At 47.4% G+C, this 11,520-nt stretch overlaps 1 protein-coding gene and 1 non-coding gene across 6 annotated transcripts in view; one reads left to right on the forward strand and one right to left on the reverse strand.

The window, feature by feature from the left end:
* OCLN (occludin) overlaps positions 1 to 11,520 on the reverse strand; it is a 49,253-nt gene that overhangs the window by 5,986 nt on the left and 31,747 nt on the right. For all 5 annotated transcript variants that reach the window (XM_046666440.1, XM_046666438.1, XM_046666441.1 and 2 more), the window contains exons 5-7: positions 6,906 to 7,051; positions 2,004 to 2,219; positions 218 to 389 (exon numbers count right to left, since the gene is read on the reverse strand). In XM_046666440.1, coding sequence (XP_046522396.1) covers positions 218 to 389; positions 2,004 to 2,219; positions 6,906 to 7,051 — 534 coding nt within the window. The remainder of the gene's footprint in view (positions 1 to 217; positions 390 to 2,003; positions 2,220 to 6,905; positions 7,052 to 11,520) is intronic.
* Positions 9,904 to 10,010, forward strand: LOC124243128 (U6 spliceosomal RNA). The gene has a single exon (XR_006889624.1). It is a non-coding gene; the product is annotated as a U6 spliceosomal RNA (small nuclear RNA).

The raw sequence follows: 11,520 nt of genomic DNA on the forward strand, positions 1-11,520 counted from the left end.
GTCTGTACATAGACTATTGCTTTGGAATTGTTAATTACATCAGCACCCTTCAATTTGGAAAGACTTTCATCCAAGACTCAATTTCAATTATTCTTCAATGAAATTACAGTCTGATAATTACCAGCAAATTTGTATCGACATTAGCATAAAGGATACTGTATCTCCATAGAGTGGAGTAAGATTACACGTCATCGATAATCGTCAGGTGTGAATTTACCATGTACTCTGCGCTTTCTTCTCTGTAGTCGTCCAGTTCTTTATCCAGACGAGAGAGCTCTCTGTTGACCTCATCGAGCTCAGCTTGTAAGCTCTTGTACTCCTGCAGGCCAGTGTCAAAACTTCTCTTGTAGAGCTGTCTTTGTTGATCTGAAGTGATAGGTGGATATTCCCTAAAAATTGAGTGAGAAAATGACTCCTTACATATCCCCAGCAGACATAAAATCCAGTGTGTCCTCCTCAAAGATAACAAAGCTGGTGAAAAGTGAGAATGACATTCTCTTGTCTTCTTTTTGCTGCTGATGGGCACACGAGGGCGGGATGCACACAAGTTCTCTTAAGAACGATGACACTATATACATCACTGCTCATGTTTTTTTAAAAAAACTATGCCTCCATAATGTTTAGAAATAAAGTTGAAAACCACTTATGAAATTTAAGATTCAAGTCATAGGAACTCATTTATTCTGAACATACAACATCATATGGTAAAGGAAAACTCATGTTTAAGTCTTAAAACTGGAATTCTGGACACAAAGTATGTTTTTATCACTGCAGCGACAGAGCAGCTGACTGGCGGCTGGCTCTTCTGCTACCACCTACAGTTTTCAGACTGTTTGGGTATTTTTGGTCTTCATCTTGTTTTTCCTAAGTGGAAATAGCTATTTTCAGTCCTTTGATTATAATGGTAGACACTAAAATTCACTTGTATAAAAATGCATGCTCATTGTAAAAATAACCTGGCAATGCATTAAACTATGGGAAAAACCCTGAAATTCTGTCTCACTTGTATCTCTCAACATTCCAGCTACTCTTTCCATGTGAAGGTGACACTATTAACCCATAATCCACTGACAAAATACTCTGAAGTGTTTCACAGGACTCACGAACTTCACAGCAACACAGAACTCAAATTTTAGCTCTAAGTCAGTCTAACAGCTTCATTTGACAGAGGAGAGAACTTAAATGATTTGCTCAAAAGGGAAACAAGAATTCAGGATTCTGGAAAGTTTTCCTTTAAATCTCCCATGATACAAGTTAGGCAAACAGTTTACAGACAGATGCCTGAACTTGGCCAAAAACTCTCGGGGGAGGAGGAGAAGGCGAGGTAAGAGAACCAGCAGCGAGTACGGACTTTGAGCTCCATGTGCCACCCCCTCCCGCCTCCTCGAGAAGCAATATTGTGATGAACCACCATTCATGCCACAAATGTTCTGAGTTGTGTCCCGTTGCTCAGAAGACTTGCGCACAAGGAGGCTGCACGTCAGACATGAGTATAGTGGTAGTGATGGACTCACAATACCACCACCGTGGCTGAACACAGATCAACTCAGTTGTTTACAAAGCTGTTTGCCTAAGTCCTTTGGATTAAACTTTTAAAAGAATCTCTGGTCTCAACGTGAAAGCTTAACTGACAAGTGAACGCCCAAGGAGGGCCACAGCCCTGCTCTGGGGATTTGACCATCGGTAAACAAAGGTCCTCTACACTTGCATCTTATTTACAGCAAAGATCTTTCTCAGGTGACTGCTGGTAAAGTAAGGGCTCTGGTGAGGCTTATCGGCTACGTGGGGGACGGTGGATGTGTTTTTAAGACGTGGTGACAGCCAAACACATCCCTCCACATCACTCTTTATTATGAAAGCGTACTAACGGAAAAACCTAACAAAAACTGTCTCCAGTCCTGCCCGCTAAAAATGAAGTCATAGCACCCACCCCAGTTTAGGAGGAGCAGCTCCCAGACCTGGCTGGCTCACGCTAGGCGCTCCGGCAGGCAGGGCACGCATACCTGACCCAGTCCTCCTCCAGCTCGTCGCATGACTCGCCGCCGGTCGTGTAGTCGGTTTCGTAGTGGTCCTGCTCTGGTCTCTTTGACTTTCCGGCTCTTCCCTTTGTGGGCGCCCTCTTTGAAGGCGTCTCAAAGTTACCACTGCTGCTGTACCGAGGCTGCCTGACGTCGTCCACAGCTGAAGTCAGTGGAAGCTCCTGAACCACTTCAGGCACCCTAATAAAACAGAGACCGTTTCTCAGTGATCTGGGTACACCACAGCACCTGCCCAGGGCATTGCAATCAGAGGAGTGACATGAGCACGGAGGCGCCCACACGGAGATGTGTGCACCCGAGCGGTTTGCAGCACAACAGGGAGCAGATCCCTGCTTCCTGCGTTCAACTCGGCACCAGTGCAGATCCTCTGATGCACACGGGGCACTTTAAGGTTCCCGCAGAAGGGGAGTATGTGTAAGCCTTCTAAGTGAAATGGACCTAACATCTCACTTTAGGAAGTCTGGGCTGATCTGGAAGAGGTGCTGAGCGGCCCTGCGCCAGGGGCTAACCCCACAAAAGGCTGGCAGGAAAATAACGACCGCGAGTCTTTCCGACAGGTTCTTCCAGTTCCATGGAATGCTGTGTGGCGAGGAGGAACGCTCACACATACCTACCTTTCGAAGCTGACTCTCAGAGATAAGCTCTTTGTAATACTAGACTCCTACATAGCAAGTCTCTTTTCAAGATACAATCTTGAAAAACTAAAAAAACCAAAAAGTTTTAACCAAAAAACTAAAAAGCTTTATATCGTAATAGATTAAAGAGCCCATTAAGACTTCTTTTTAAAATTGCTATGTTAATCCTGAAGCCATGTAGAATGAATGGAATGGAAAAGAATTACACTTATTTTTCTAATGCAACTAATGAATATTGCATCAGATTTTTAAGTGCATATAACGTTTTTGCCACAAGCATGCAAACAAAGTCTAACGTGAACTAAAACACCGAAAGCTGTGTTGACTGTATACTCTGAGTAACAGGAATGCAAAGCTTATCCTTCCCCAGTAGCAGAGCTGGAGAAGGATGAGAAACGAAATGAAAGAACACAGAGAAAGCGCTGAGACCTCCCGAAGGCAGCCTCATATTCAAATCAACTATTAAAAACATCTGAAGGGGTCGGCCCGGTGGTGTAGTGGTTTAGTTTTCGCACTCTGCTTCAGCGGCCCGGTTCCTAGGTTCAGATCTACACAGCGCTCATCAAGCCGTGCTGTAGCAGCATCCAGTACAAAATAGAGGAAGATGGGCACAGAGGGTAGCTCAGGGCCCATCTTCCTCACCTTATTGCTTTCAACTTATAGGAGCCATATCTTGAGCTCTGACTACAAGGTTCACCATCTCGTAGATGATGCAGAAGTGCTTGATGCTCAGTGTTGTCAAAGTCTTAGATTTTAATCACACTTGTTAATTTCCTGTACACTCCTAAAGCTTTAGGATGTGCATGTAGTTTGGGGGCGGTGGTATTTATTTCTTCTTTCTAAATTTATTCAGGTCAACGTGGCACAGGGTGCTGTTAATGCTGCTTCTAAAAAAGGGAGACCGTGACCTTCTCCCTGAGTCAATGATTAGCAAGTTCCTAGACACTCTGCCCAAACCGCGCGGTCCTATGCTTCTTGCCCTGAGGTGGCAAACAAACCTTCAGAATGCAGGGGGTTCATGGGACGGGCGCAGAGGGGAAAGACACGGCCCACCCTTGTGTTTCAGACTGATGCTAGAAATCGTCCCCCGCAGTTTCCTGCCTCCCATCTTCCTGCACCTTTGAGACACTGGACGGTAACAGACCTGACACACCATGAAAGTGAAACCAACATGCCTGGGAAGGGGAGCATGCACAAACCTGAGTGTGGGAATATGCGTGCTCCCAATCATTTTCAAACCTACTTTCAGCTACAAGTCCTATTAGGTCAAAATCCGCCCACCCCACAAGAGGCAACCAGCGTCTATCTCCTCAGTCTCTGACTCCAGCTCCCAGGTCCGGAAGGTCCAGGCCCTCTTGTAGCTTTTGAATTTCTTCCATTTTGTTCACTGGTTTTACCCTCTGCCACTCCTGTCTCGCCCTGACTCTGAGGGCAGTAACTGTGGGCTTTCCTCGGCCCCCATCCGACAGCATCCTCCATGAGAACATGGACGGGGCACCCCAGGACACCCGGCTCACTGCCGTGCACACGGCAGGTGTTCAATGTAATTCCTGAATTGAAAACACATTCACAACAATCCTCTTTTCCCACGACACCCAGTATTGGTGAGGGAAGAGAAACAATGTTTGACCAACATCAGGGTCTGACCGTCAGAATGATGGCCACTACGTGTGTGGCATTTCAGAACTGCCACCATTACTTGGGGGGAACAGCCAAGCCTTGCCAACCATAGAATTCCATCTTCCTGGTCTCGGGGATGACAATGACCCAAAAAGGGCCAATCAGAATCTTTCCAATAGATCTGATATGTAAGCTTTGAGAAAGGAAATTCTACTTTCTGAACCCTGGGCTGGAAGATGAGCACAGCGTGGGAAACGTGGACGACCACCCTGCTATAGCAGAAGCTCTACTGAGAAGAAACCCAGTGCAGCAATAAGAGTCCTGATATGGTCTGAGCCCCTGGATCACGCCACACCTGAAGTCAGGCCATCCCTGGGCCTTATGTGAACCAGTGAATTCCTGTGATTTGTGTAACAGTTCCAACACGTTATCTTACAGCCTATTTACTGGAACTGAACAATAGTCTCATTTGGCACGCTAAGGTGCCAGCCAACATTCAGCTTCCTTGATTTACAAAGGTTAATTCACCCTGGGTGTAGACAGGATAGTAGAGAGTGCACCTGATAGGGCTTCCTACGTTCACTTAGAAGGGGTGGAGAAGCAACCATCTTTAGCTAAATTCTCCCGTCTCCTAATCCAGGATGAATTCTGTCTGTCTTGAAATTCTAAGGTATAGGACACTGTGATGAGCAAAGGAGGCAGACATGAGAGTAATTACCATACGATTCCATTTACAACACCTCCAATAAGAAGCTAAACTAACAGATGCTGACAGGCATCATCACAGTCATGGGGGATGTGGGGACCAACAGAAAAAGGGCAGAAGAGGACCTCTGGGCAGCATGAATGTCTCTCTCGGTTGGAGGTGGTTACTCGGTGTTCACAGATGTGAAAACTCATTGAGCTGTAGACTCAAGATTAGTGCTTGTTATTGAAGGGATGTTACGCTTTGGGGGAAAATCCTAGTCCTGAGGTCCCTCCTGTTTAACGTGGCCCTCAGACACAACGCTCCCCTTCTAATTCCTCTCTATCCACTGCAATACAAGGAGGAGAGGTGCTCGTGGGCCACGGGGCTCGAGGAAAGCCAGGCTACAATTAGTGGGCATCCCGCCCGGTCCAGCTGGATGTACTCTGAACCCCACAGCACTCGGTCCCCTGCTGCACATAACGTGACAATTTCTACTATACCCTGGAGTCCACCAGCCTGCATGCGTCAGGTGCCATGGGAGATACTGTCGCATTCGTATCCCTCAGCACCACCCCATCCTCCCCTTCTTCTGGTTCTAAAACTGAGCACCACACGTGCGTTTTCCAGACTTCCCACGTTCAGGAGTGCAGGTGGGGAGTAGAAACTGGGACAACCCGTATGGAGGACAATTTGACCACAGCTACCAAAATGAAACACAAAACGAAACATCTATCAAAATTTCCTTCAGCCCAGCAAGTCTCCTGTTAGCATATTTCCTCCAGATAGATTCACATGTGTGCAAAGTGACACGTTTATTCCCTGTGGCGGTTGGTAGTAACAGAACATTGGGGAAAAGTGTGCATCAACCTGGGACTAACGAAGTAAGTTTACAGTTTACCCACTGGACAGAAACAAAAAGTCTGTTTCCAAATTCCATTCCAGGGTAATACTAAAACCTACTATCCTCAAACCGATTCCACAACTAACTCAGCCGCTGGCGCCATCCTATGGGTCCCAGGCGCCCACACTGCTGTGCACACAGAGTGGCTCTCTGCATAACCAGGCCCACTAAATGGAGGCGGGGGATCGAGACAGAACTTTGAAGAAAGAAGTTTTTCAGCAGATACACCTTTGACTTAGAACAATCAAACCTGCCAAAGGGAAGTCTATTTTTTTGGTCTACAAAGGAATTTGGAGTTCCAGAATTATACACAGGAACACTAGCTTATCATTCGTAGGCAAAAATCACATGCAATCCTTAACATTCTCTCCAACGTGCTTCTCTCACTAGTCATCAGGCTGAAGTAGAGCTCGCGTTAGGTTAAATTAACCCTCACTGGGGATCCACTTCAGTAACTGTAATGGCACCTCCTCTGGGCCAGAAACTCCCAGTGAGGCGTTTACACAGCATCTAAAACAAAACCTAGAGGCTTTTTCAGTTTCACGCCCCCAGATGTATGCACAGCAAATGAGATCTCAAGAGTTTCTGGATTCAAATGAAGTCTTCAAGTCTAATAAAAACGTGTGTGGGTAGGGGTTGATCAGTGAGTGATTTCCCCCTTCTACTGATGAGACCTAATAATTAGAGTAAAAGGAAAGACTGAGAACCACACGCAGCTCTGTGCTCAGTCAGTAACGTCATCCCTTCACCTGAACTTCAACACGAGACAGAGGACAGCGCCACCTTCCTGGAGCGAAGGGACCCGCCCTTTCTCTATTCGGTCAGCAGAGAACAGCAGCACTCGAAGGGGAAGAGGACCCCGCCCTCCCCATCTTCCAAGTAGCCCAGGCCTCCACCTGCAAGACAAAGGCCAGTCTCCAGCCTGCGTGCAAGGCGCACGGCACAAAACAGCAACCGATGTGTAAACGTGCAAATATTCCTATCTCAGACTCATTCTGTCAGAAGAGGAAGGTGCTACTTACGGGGTCGATTTATAGGAAGACTCTGGGTACGAGCGCTTGTCGTTGACTTTCCCGTTGGAGGAGTAGGCCGCGGGGCTGTCCACTCGCTCCATGTAGTCAGAAGGGGGAGGAGGCATGTCCTGGGAGCCTGCAGACACGTTCTTAACCTGAAGAAACAGCCCGAGACAGACAGTCGTTATTTAGCCTGTCATTCAAAGGACGAAGAAATGGAAGAAACACATCACATAAAAATTATCTAACATTTCTTGGGCTTATTAACTACTATTAACCTGTAATGATTGTCCTGTTACTACTATCAGTGTTAACAGTCAATCAGTATTTTTACAAACACAAAAATGGTGCTGTCAGTTTAACAATCCAGAGTGAGTTACAAGGAGGAAAACATCCCGGTTACCTGGTTCTCATCCTGATGGGACGGGATGGAGCAACATCCATGGTAACTGCTCCACCCCTCGGTAGGAAGACTCATCTCGCCTCACCTGGGCTCGGTAACAAATTCTAAGGTAGCGCTCATGCTGCTGTGAGGGCGCCACACTTGGAAAACCACTAATCTAGGACAACGGACGCTGGATCTCCTCACTCCATTCACCCTAAATATGGACTGTTACAACCACAGAGGAATTTAAGGAACTCAGACTGATTTCTGCTGTAATTCTTTAATGAGAGCTGCGTTTTTCTAACGGCTCCACCGTCAACAGCTGACACAACCGTCACATCATGGACTCTACTTTTTCTTCTCATTCCATCCTGATGCAGAAGAAATAATACGCCTTAGAGACTGTGCCTTGTTAACATGAAAGCGTTCCCCCAGAACCTTTTCGAGAAAAATGTAAAGAGAAGCACAGCCAGTGAGATTTCCCACACAGTCTGTCAGATTTCATGCGGTAGATCCAACACTCTTTAAATTTCTCCTAAACATCTTTACATCATTACGCATTACTCTCCAATTGATAGATAAAAAAAATAACTGCCAAACTCAGATACATCATGGAGTTATTTCAAAGTAAAGGAACAGAATTGAGGTGCAGTAGGGGCTGGCCCCCTGGCCGAGTGGTTAAGTTCGCGCGCTCTACTGCAGGGGGCCCAGTGTTTTGTTGGTTCGAATCCTGGGCGCGGACATGGCACTGCTCATCAGACCACGCTGAGGCAGCGTCCCACATGCCACAACTAGAAGGACCCACAACGAAGAATATACAACTGTGTACCGGGGGGCTTGGGGAGAAAAAGGAAAAAATAAAATCTTTAAAAAAAAAATTATTAAGGTGCAGGAAAAAATTAACAATAACTCCACAAATTATTTCTGTGAAAAAGAGCAACTTTTCTTTCAACAGTAGGGAGGGTGGGCCTGCTTCACTTAGTGATGAGAACAGTGGCATCAGACCCCCTGGGCCCTCTCCAGGTCCGCCGACGACCAGTTCGAGAAACCCCAGTCTCTCATGGGCAAGAAGTGGGCAAACTACGAACTTCATGAAGTTGTTCTGACAATTAAATGAGATGCCCAGGGTCACATTTAGCTCAGTGGCTCTATGAACACAGGAGGCTCAGAAGAAGCTGGATTCTGGAATCAAAGCCACTAGATCTAAACAAAGAATTTTTACAAGTATTGAAGGTGACAGCAGACTCCTAACTGGGTTACTTTGCTGTTATAAACCCTTGATTAGGTTCAGCACCCAGGCAGTGCATTTCCCTGGAACACACACACTTCTGAAGAGGAAGGCACAACATCTACTTAGCCGTCAATTTCCTGGTATCCTGTTTTCCGTTAAGCATTAAACGTGCCTGCTCCCTTCCTATCACCACAGTACCACATTCCAGAACGTATTTATGCACCCACCTCTTGAAGTACGTAGAGGCCTTCTTGATTGTTTCGTGTTCCTGTGAGTCAGAAAGGAATGGAATGGTTTCCTGCTGAGTGGGGTTTGGCAGCAGCTGGGGAAGCAGTGGGTGGGCTGCAGGAGTGTGCTGAGGTTCCCCACTGGGGCCGGGTGGGGCCACTCTGGGCTCCCACTGAATTCCTCAGACTTGACCCCATCACTAAGCTTCATAGGAAAATGCTCGCTGAGCCAAAGCCCTATTCTTATTCAGACTTCATCAGAGTTTAAAAGACTTCCTTTCATAAAAACCCACTTAACTCTCCTCCAGACTTTCTCCTCTTGGCACCATTAGCAGAAGTTCCTACTGACTCTGGCAAACTGGGAACCAAAACCCTACAAAACAGGTGTCTGGGTGTCCTTGTAGAGACTCCTTACTGCTGTAATGGAATGTCCTGTTCCCTGTCGTTCCAGCTAATCCTTAATAAGGCTTCAGGAGTCTTGACTCAGTACCAAGTAGTGGTTGTGCCACCCTCTGCTGGAGGCCCCACAGGTCCCTGCTGGGCGAGGCCCCTGTCTGTCCGCCTCTCTCCCCAGCACCTGTGCACACAGGCCTCCCACTGGAGCTCGGCGGTCAGCTGTTCAGGCACATACAAGGGCTTGCTCCCACGCCTCGACCGTCTGTGGGCAGTGCACTGATCTTAAGGCCTCCACTGTCTGCCCACTTACAGCGCCAAACGCTGGACTGGTAGATCACTTAGGCACAACCCTCCAGGTAAACACTGTGACTTCCTTTCCAGATGAGGAAGCTATGGCTCAGGGAGCTGGACAGGTCCTTTCCCAAGGACCTACACCCGTCAGTGGTAACGTGGGATTTAAGGACAGGGCTCAGGGGAAAGCCTGGCCCTGGGCCATCTCCTCCTTTCCTCTTTGGGTCCCAACAGCCCAGCACAGTATCCGGCACAAACCACGAGCCCAGAGCGTGCTGCATCAAGGTGCCCTCACTGACCACTGTTCCACTTCTGCGTCTTGTGTATCCAAACACCTCGTCAAAGGAGCAGATCTGACCTTCATCTCTCAGGGCTGGCGGAAGCGGACTAGCCTGACCACTAACTCCACCTGCCAGCACACGTCTTTCAGGACTTAAATGTTTTTTTACACACATGCACAATGAATTCCAAGGCAGAGCTTGCTTTGGCGGAACATACACTAAAATTGGAACAATCCAGAGATTAATTATTAGCATGGCGCCTGCACAAGGATGGCATGCAAATGTGACTTGTTCCATATTTTAAAAAAAATCCCCAGGGGCTGGCCCCGTGGCTGAGTGGTTAAGTCTGTGCGCTCCGCTGCAGGCGGCCCAGTGTTTCGTTGGTTCGAATCCTGGGCACGGACATGGCACTGCTCATCAAACCACGCTGAGGCAGCATCCCACATGCTACAACTAGAAGGACCCACAACGAAGAATATACAACTATGTACTGGGGGGCTTTGGGGAGAAAAAGGAAAAAATAAAATCTTTAAAAAAAAAAAAAAAAAATCCCCAGCCGGACTCAAAGATGAACAAGAAGCAGCCTGTGCAAGACATGGAGGCAATCCAAGTGCCCACTGACTGATGACTGGACAAACATGTGGCATACATATACACAATGGAATACTACTCAGCCATAAAAAAAGACAAACTCATCCCATTTGCAAAAACATGGAAGGACCTGGAGGGAATTATGCTAAGCGAAATAAGCCAGACTGAGAAAGACAAACACCAGATGATCTCACTCATATGTGGAATATGAACAAACCCACCGACAAAGAAAACAGTTCAGTGGTTACCAGGGGCAGGGGGGTGGGGGAGGCACAGGGGGTGAAGGGGAGCACCTAGATGGTGACAGTCAAGAAATAACGTACAACTGAAATCTCACATTGATGTAAACTAATATGAACTCAAAAAAAAGGCAGCAGCCTTTGTCCTTAAAAGGAGCTTAGGAGTCTAGGGGCAGAGGCAAAAAGATCTGTAAAACAAGGAGGAGTAAGGTCATTTTTTTTTTTTCTTTTCTATGCTTCACCTTCCCTGAAAGAAGCTAAAATAGCACTTTTTCTCAGGGTACCAATGCAAAGTGAGTGGAGACCTGCTGCTCTCAGGACAGCAGGAGGAGGGGCCAGCGGGGGACACCCAGCATCAGTCATTCACAGAGGAGGGGCATGGGGGGAGGCCTGGAATCAGTCATTCATAGAGGAGGGCCCTGGTGGTGGTGGGGGGGGACGACCCAGCATCAGTCATTCACACGAGGAGGGCCTGGCGGGGGGACCTGGCATCAGTCATTCATAGAGGGTTCAGCGGGGGGACCTGGCATCAGTCATTCATACAAGGAGGGGCCAGTGGGGGGACCCGGCATCAATCATTCATAGAGGAGGGGCCGGCGGGGGGATCCGGCATCAGTCATTCATATAAGGAATGGTCCTCAGCCTGAGCCTCCTGGTACCAGAAAGGGGATTTCAGCTTCACTGTTATTCCTGACAGGATCCCCAGCCCACAAAAACTCAGCGGCCTAGCTAAAGCTCTTTAGACCATAAAAAACCCCACCATTTTAGTAACTATAGTAAATTTTTAAAGATTTAGAACCTGAGAAAAACTTAGCTTAATTCTCAACAGCAAACAGCGAGCAATTTTTCTCAAACAACTGGAGAATAGCCCTAAGAAATTCGGGGCAGAAAGAGTGAAAACACAAATCAAGGCAGATTAGTCACCTGGTAAGTCCTGAGGGGCGAGAGCAGGCCGAGAGGAGGGGCGAGAGCAGGCCGAGAGG

Source organism: Equus quagga, chromosome 7, assembly GCF_021613505.1.
Source record: "Equus quagga isolate Etosha38 chromosome 7, UCLA_HA_Equagga_1.0, whole genome shotgun sequence".
Classification (NCBI taxonomy): domain Eukaryota; kingdom Metazoa; phylum Chordata; class Mammalia; order Perissodactyla; family Equidae; genus Equus; species Equus quagga.